The sequence below is a fragment of the Rana temporaria genome, chromosome 4, assembly GCF_905171775.1.
Source record: "Rana temporaria chromosome 4, aRanTem1.1, whole genome shotgun sequence".
Classification (NCBI taxonomy): domain Eukaryota; kingdom Metazoa; phylum Chordata; class Amphibia; order Anura; family Ranidae; genus Rana; species Rana temporaria.
This window is the reverse complement of record NC_053492.1, coordinates 34,561,844-34,569,425: the sequence shown is the minus strand read 5'-3', so window position 1 is coordinate 34,569,425 and position 7,582 is coordinate 34,561,844. Positions and strand designations below refer to the sequence as shown.

Below are 7,582 nucleotides of genomic sequence, written 5' to 3'. Positions count from 1 at the left end.
CAGGGGTCTCAAACGCAAATTACCTGAGGGCCACAAGACAAGTTTTCATATGCCATGGGGGGCCGCATGCAAACTTTCAAACTTCAAAAACAACAGTACTGGTGTCAGCGAGCGCATTATTACCACCAGCACTGGTGTAAGTCAGGGTTTGACAAATTTGCTTGGAATCTAGGAGCCAGCTAAAAAAGTTAGGAGCCAGAAAACGCACCCCGTCCCGACGAGCTTGCGCGCAGAAGCGAACACATACGTGAGCAGCGCCCGCATATGTAAACGGTGTTCAAACCACACATGTGAGGTATCGCCGCGATTGGTAGAGTGAGAGCAATAATTCTAGCTCCTCTGTAACTTAAAACATGCAACATGTAGATTTTTTTAAACGTCGCCTATGAAGATTTTAAAGGGTAAAAAAGTTTGTCGGCATTCCACAAGCGGACACAATTTTGAAGCGTGACATGTTGGGTATGAATTTACTCGGCGTAACATTATCTTTCATAATATTAAAAAAAATGGGGATAACTTTACTGTTTTATTTTTTAATTAAAAAAAGTGTAATTTTTTCCCAAAAAAGTGCGCTTGTAAGACCGCTGCGCAAATACGGCGTAACAGAAAGTATTGCAACGATCGCTATTTTATTCTCTAGGGTGTTAGGATAAAAAATATATATAATGTTTGGGGGTTCTAATTAGAGGGAAGAAGATGGCAGTGAAAATAGTGTAAAATGACATTAGAATTGCTGTTTAACTTGTAATGCTTAACTTGTAATACCAACGGCCACCACCAGATGGCGCCAGCTCACATCTGGTGGTAATAACTTGTAATACCAACGGCTCACCACCAGATGGCACCAGCTCAAAAAAAAAAAAAAAAAAAAAATTTTTTTTTTTTTTTGCTCCCCTCACTTCCACCCTGCCTGAGGGCCATTTATAACTGGTCCGCGGGCCGCAAATGGCCCGCGGGCCGGTACTTTGAGACCACTGACTTAAAGAGTTAGGCTCAGAATACATGTAAAAAACACCTGGTGGTTGAAGGTGATATTACCTGAAAATCATCGATCTAAGAAGGGGAGGCGAGAGTCAGGCAGTCGCTCCCATATTTGCAGCTAACCTAAGAGTTAAGGACACATTCCGTTTGGGCAGAACTCAGTATAATTTTTATAAAATTAGTGGTGCAGTGAGTAGCACTTTCGCCTAGCAGCAAAAGGGTCGCTGGTTCAAATCCCGACCACGACACCAACTGCCTGGAGTTTGCATGTTCTCCCTGTGCATGCGTGGGTTTCCTCCGGGTACTCCGGTTTCCTTCCACACTCCAAAGACATGCTGGTAGGTAAATTGGATCTTGTCCAAATTGGCCCAGTATATATATGAATATCTGTGTGTATGACTGTGTCCCAAGCGTGTCATGATCCTACAGAGTAAAATGACCGCACCAGCCAAGCAGACTCTGGCTGGAAAAAGCGCCCAGAGGCGATTCAGTTCGCATGAGTTGCGCTATACAAGTCATTCATAATCTTATTGTCCAGAGATAGTATTTAAGAGAAGAAAAATTAAATGAATGGGATACTCAGGAGGAGTCATTCCTACAGGGAGGACAAGAGACACTCAGGGACCCACCCTAAGGGGCACACTGGGAGATCTACACTCTGACAGACTGACACACTTGCACCATCCATGAAGACATATTTTTACACCCATGAAGTTCAATAGAAAGCCACCGCAGCCATCTTAAAGCAGGTCTCCACTCTAAAGTGGAGTCCCGCTGATCGGCACCCTCCCCCCCTCCGGTGTCACATTTGACACCTTTCAGGGGGGAGGGGGGTGCAGATACCTGTCTACAGACAGGTATCTGCACCCACTTCCGGCCCTACGATACGGGCAAAAGACGTGTTTTTTCTCTGCTTCCCGTCCGTCCCCCGTTGTATGCTGGGAACACTCGGCTCCCAGCACACAGCGGGAGCCAATCAGCGCGCGCGTAATGCGACTCGCGCATGCGCCGTAGGGAATCGGGCAGTGAAGCCGGAGCGCTTCACTTCCTGGTTCCCTCACCGTGGATGGAGGGGGGAGCAGCAGGGTGACGAGCGATCGCTCGTCATCTGCTGCGATCGGCGCTGGACTCCAGGACAGGTAAGTGTCCTTATATTAAAAGTCAGCAGCTGCAGTATTTGTAGCTGCTGGCTTTTAATATATTTTTTTAGTGGCACATCCGCTTTAACTCTGGTCACTTGCCAGTAGGAAATAGCCATTTTGGAATGGGTAATTATGTAATTTTTGATTTTATCTTGAATCTATTGTTGTTCTCTAAAGTATTGAATATTTAGCAATTATGATTTATTCTCATTAATCAATACTGGTAGATTTTTCTCTAAAGATTACATTTTTCCATAGTTCCAATTTTAGTGACAAAACAAACGTCCAATTTATTTCACAGTGTTAACCACTTACTTACCTGCAGTATAGTAACGGTTGGACGTGTGAAATACAGACAGACATTCTGTTTCATTGTCATTTACACAAGGTTATTGAACCAAATTGAGAATGTATCATGACAGCATTATATCAAAGGGACTGCATGCCCAGTCTGCAGGTATTTTTATTGCTTTTCAAGTCGTTCATGTAACGAAATTGGTATTTTAATTTCATGTAAATATTTATGTCAACCAATAAATGTAGCCATTTTGTAGGATCATACGTCTTTGTGAATACGTTTTATATTGATTGTGACATAGATTGACTTGTATTTAAAAAGAAATAATAATAAATTCTGTGCGGGTAAACTGTCCCTTAAAAAGCACAACATACAGTATAAAACTTCAGTGCTTGGGTTAGTCGCCCATCGGACACTGCAGATTGCTGTAGTTGGTACATCACATCCCTTAGGGATAATATATACACATTGATTTCAGTGCAGAGCCAGCGTTTAGTCATGGTGGAAAAAAAAAAAAAAAAAAAAAAAAAAAGCAGCTCAGGCGACTACAGCAGTCTTGGAGCAAGTTTACAGCAAGCCATACAGAGGAGATCTGCTGAAGATACCAGGATACCTCACCTCCAGGAACAGGGAGGACCCTATAAGTCTGCCAGTCTCCTCCAGCACATATAATTCCGTGTACTGGCTAGAGACATCTTATCCAGACCGTCCTATCACAGAAGTGATCTAGTTAGTCTGTCTCGACTACGCTGATGTGCCCACTTCAGAGAGCCTTCATACAGATCCAGGGTCTTTGTGAGGAGCAGTCCAGAGCCCCAATACCATCATTAATGTACGCACAGTTCATCCGCAGATCTTTTCCATCTCTGTGAAGACACAAGACACCAGGTTATGGAACAATGAAGAGAGCACCAGACCATTTCCATGAATGAATACTATCAGCCAACAGCAAATTTGGCAATGGCACAGATTGCCTACCCGGCAATTTTACTGCCAAGACCAATATTCAGCTCTTAGCACTCACACTTTGAATGACGACAATTGCACAGTCATGCAACACTGTACTCAAACAACATTTTTATCACACATATAAAACGGTCTTTTGGGAGGTATTTAATCACTAGTTTTTTGTTTTTTTTGCTAGTCAAAATAAGACCCCCCCTCCCCCCCCAAATAACGAAACGCATCTTTTATAATTTGATAACAATTTTGGAAACAGGTATTTCTCTTTCGCTGATGAGGCTGTACTTCGGCAGCACTGAGGAGGCACTGGTGGAAACACATTGGCAGCACCCCGATCAGTGTAGATGTCCCTTTTAGAGAAGCCAGTTATCGTCTCTTCTCCCTTCCCCATGTCAGCATGAGAAAAAGGAGTGCCGATAACTGGCCATTTACATTTGTGATTGGACACAGCTGATCACAAGACAAACATCAGGATGTGACAGAGTGGCAGGGCGCAGCAGATGCAGCAGCATCTGGAGAGGCAGCCTGGCCAATCACTGGAGCCGGTGTTCAAGTGGATAGTGCCCGGGACAAGCCGACAACAGCTGATTTTACCATCAGCTGTTGTGACAGCACCTGCGCACAACATCCGACGGAAGAAATTTGATTCAGAGTGCCTTGCACTGGCGAGGCGTGTTCCATGTTGGTGATGGGCAGATTTGTACATGTTGGCAAAAAATAAATAATGTTTTGCCATTTTTCATGTTGATGGGCAGGTTTGCAGGGCGTATTTAGCAAACTAGCATAAAAAGATTTGTTTTGCAGCACTGCCCATCTTTTAAAAATCCACCCCTCATTGACATGAACACGCCTCGGCAGCACGAGGCACAATCTGACAGAAAATTTTCTTCCGATGACCTATTGTGCGCGCAGGTCCTGTCTCAACAGCTGATCGCAATATCAGCTGGTGTGCGGTTCCATCTGACGCATGTGCAGTACATCCCAGGCACTTCGATAGTGGGCACTATCCGACAGAACACCAGCTGCAGCATATACAGAGCAGTAAAGGTGGAGCTGTGTCTTGGTTTGCAGATCAGTTGGGGAGGGGGCAGATAGGTGAAGTCTTCAGTGCTTCTGGTGTCCACATTCCTCTGAAAGTTTATAAAAGTGTTGGGGGGCAGCGGAACCAGTCTTCCAGCTGCATCTGAAGCCAGGTGGGTTCTGCTCTGATCACATTGCACTGGTGAGACCCATTTGATAGTAAAGGAGGGGTCTGATGGTAAAGGGGACTTAAAAGGGCAAAAGAGTCAATTTAACCACACCCCCTTTAAGCCACATCAAATATTTAGCATATTTTAAGCCACACCCATTTTTGCAACACAATTGCTTTCGGACACGGTATATATATATATATATATATATATATATATATATATATATATATATATATATATATATATATATATATATATATATATATATATATATATATATATATATATATATATATATATATATATATATATAAAAATAATACATTTTCTCATTAAAATTTTTGGGGGAAGGTAGAAGCACTCTCACACCTGTTTCCCCCCCCCCCCCCCCCCCCAACAATGACAGTATATCAAACAAACATTTTAAATAGAGAAGGTTAAACATGCTTTTGAATCAAACCGGTTTGTTTCCAAGCCTTTGACAGGCATGTACAGCAACTACAGGTATTTGCCTTGAGTAATTTTTGGATCATGCCTCTACACCTAAATGCTCCAAAACTTGCTGGCAACACTGAAGCTTACTCCTTCCCTCCACCTCCTATTATTTGAGATGGGAGAACTGCTAAAAGCTATTGCAAGGCATGTACACCTCTACATGCCTCCACTTCATACCTGTCAAATGCATAGCAACAGTCACAATAAAGACAAACAAGTGCGCACATCAAGCATTATACATGACAGGTGCGACAATCTAGCTTGTCATGTCTTATTGTGCTCACCTCACAGAGCCACTGTAGATGGATCCATTTACCCACTTCCACTCTTGACTCCCTGGATCCTTTTGTAGGCCAATCCAGTGATCGTTCCGCAACAGGACAAGTTCCTCAATCTGTTGCTGCAAGACAGTAGACAATTAAAAGTTTTTATTTTTTTTTTATTATGCAAACAGTCTTTATCGTATCTAAATACAAACATGGCATTGCTTAATCGCTTGCCCTCCGGAAGATTTTACCCATTCGACCAGGCTATTTTTTGCCATTTAGCACTGCACTACTGTAAAAGGGTACACTTTTGTGGGAAAAAAAAAAAAAAAGAAAAAAAGTGTAATTAATATATATATATATATATATATATATAACACACACACACACATATATAAAGGGCTGTTACTGATTAAAATTTGTGTTCGATTAATCAATTTTTTTTTTAATCGATCAATCAACTAATTTCGATTAATTATAACGCACATACAGATCCAACTAGTTTTAGCTGATCTCCTTGCAGGCGGATTCCCAGTGCAGCTACCAACCACTGGAAAGATGGATAGCAGGATACAAAAAACACACAAAGGCAGAGCTCGATGGGAATAGCATTAAAACTTTTATAGTCTTCAAGTAGGTAACAAAATAAATATTGCACTAGAGAAAATCGATGTAGCTACATAAACTGTAAAAATGGTGCGCATAATACCAAACGGTAGCAAAAGCAGTCATAAAAACATGTAGCCAAGTACGATACTGGTATAAAAATGTGTACAACGATGCCACTGCTGAATCCAGATGAGGAGAGGATAACATCAGTCCGTCGGCATGTAGATGTCCCATGAAGGGAACTATCACAACTCCCAGTGGATGGCTGTAGAATCCCAGGTTGATAGAGGGAAGTGTAACAGCCCTTGCGTGTGGCAGATAAGTAAGGTCCCACTGGCATGCAGATATGAAGGCACAGCAAAGGAGCCCTTCAGATAGACACGGCAAGCCCCGCCGGTGTCCGCGACATCACTGGATCTCCGACGGAATTTCCTGAAGGCCCGGAAGCCGGGGGAGAGGTGAGTACCAATCAAAATAATTTTGATCGATCAAAATAATTAAAGATTAATCGATGAATTAATAGTTCATTTCCACAGCCCTAATTATATATATATATATATATATATATATATATATATATATATATATATATATATATATATATGTGTGTGTGTGTGTGTGTGTGTGTGTGTGTGTGTGTGTGTGTGTGTGTGTGTGTGTGTGTACACACACACTTTTGGAAATATTCTCTTTTCATGTGACAACACTGAAGAAATTACACTTTGTTACTTTGTTACAAAAGTAGTGAGTGTACAGCTTGTATAAGTGTACATTTGCTGTCCCCTCAAAATAACTCACAATAAATTATTATTATTTACAAAAATGTGAAAGAAAGAAGTGTCTGTACATCTTCACCACTCAACATAACTTGCCTAACGGCACTTTCAACACTCTGCTCTTTTGAATTGGCTACAAAACTTTCTCACCTAACCAATTGTCACTTGGACCCTGTTCCCTCACACCTACTATGGTCACCCTCTTCTATCCTATGCTCCCTCACATCTTCAATCTCTCCCTCTCTAGTGGCACCTTCCTCCCCTCTAAAACATGCAGATCACTGGAAAAGAGGGGTTTGCGGGACTTTAAATGAGGGAACGCCATGTCAGAGGGAATAATACCATAAAGATTAGGTTACAGTACATGATATATTTATTACAATCTTTAATACATGTCAGATATTTCATATCAGATAGGTAGTCACAAGACTTACTCTAAATGTGCTGCTCATAGCATGCAATACAAAAATACAAAACAGACATGGCAGATATACATGATAAAATGGATCAATTAAAAAACATATGAAGTATAAGCAGATGACTAGTGGCATCTAGTGGCACTCTACGCGTTTCCTGGCATTTCAGCCATTCATCAGGAGTGTTTTAAAGCAGTATACTAGAAATAAACAAGGATAAATAATAATGCCTTATGAATAGTGAAGTACAGCAACTATGTCCCAATAGGATGGAAACAGTTGGGAGACTTACTCTACAACCTCAAGACCAGTCCGGTATCTGCCAAGGAAAAAGGGGGGTTCGGGCATGATGTCTCCACCAGGGTTGAGACGGGGACATCCTCCAAGGACGGGGAACAGAGCGCCCGGAGCAAAATACGGTGGTCACAGCCTGATCCAAAATG

General features: G+C 41.9%; 1 protein-coding gene across 1 annotated transcript in view; it reads right to left on the bottom strand.

Moving 5' to 3' along the window:
* Positions 1-2,218: 2,218 nt before the first annotated feature.
* Positions 2,219-7,582, bottom strand: part of LOC120936105 (killer cell lectin-like receptor subfamily G member 1) — a 28,543-nt gene continuing 23,179 nt past the window's right edge. Inside the window, exons 5-6 of the mRNA XM_040348222.1 lie at positions 5,357-5,472; positions 2,219-3,287 (exon numbers count right to left, since the gene is read on the bottom strand). Coding sequence (XP_040204156.1) covers positions 3,185-3,287; positions 5,357-5,472 — 219 coding nt within the window. The 3' untranslated portion in view covers positions 2,219-3,184. The remainder of the gene's footprint in view (positions 3,288-5,356; positions 5,473-7,582) is intronic.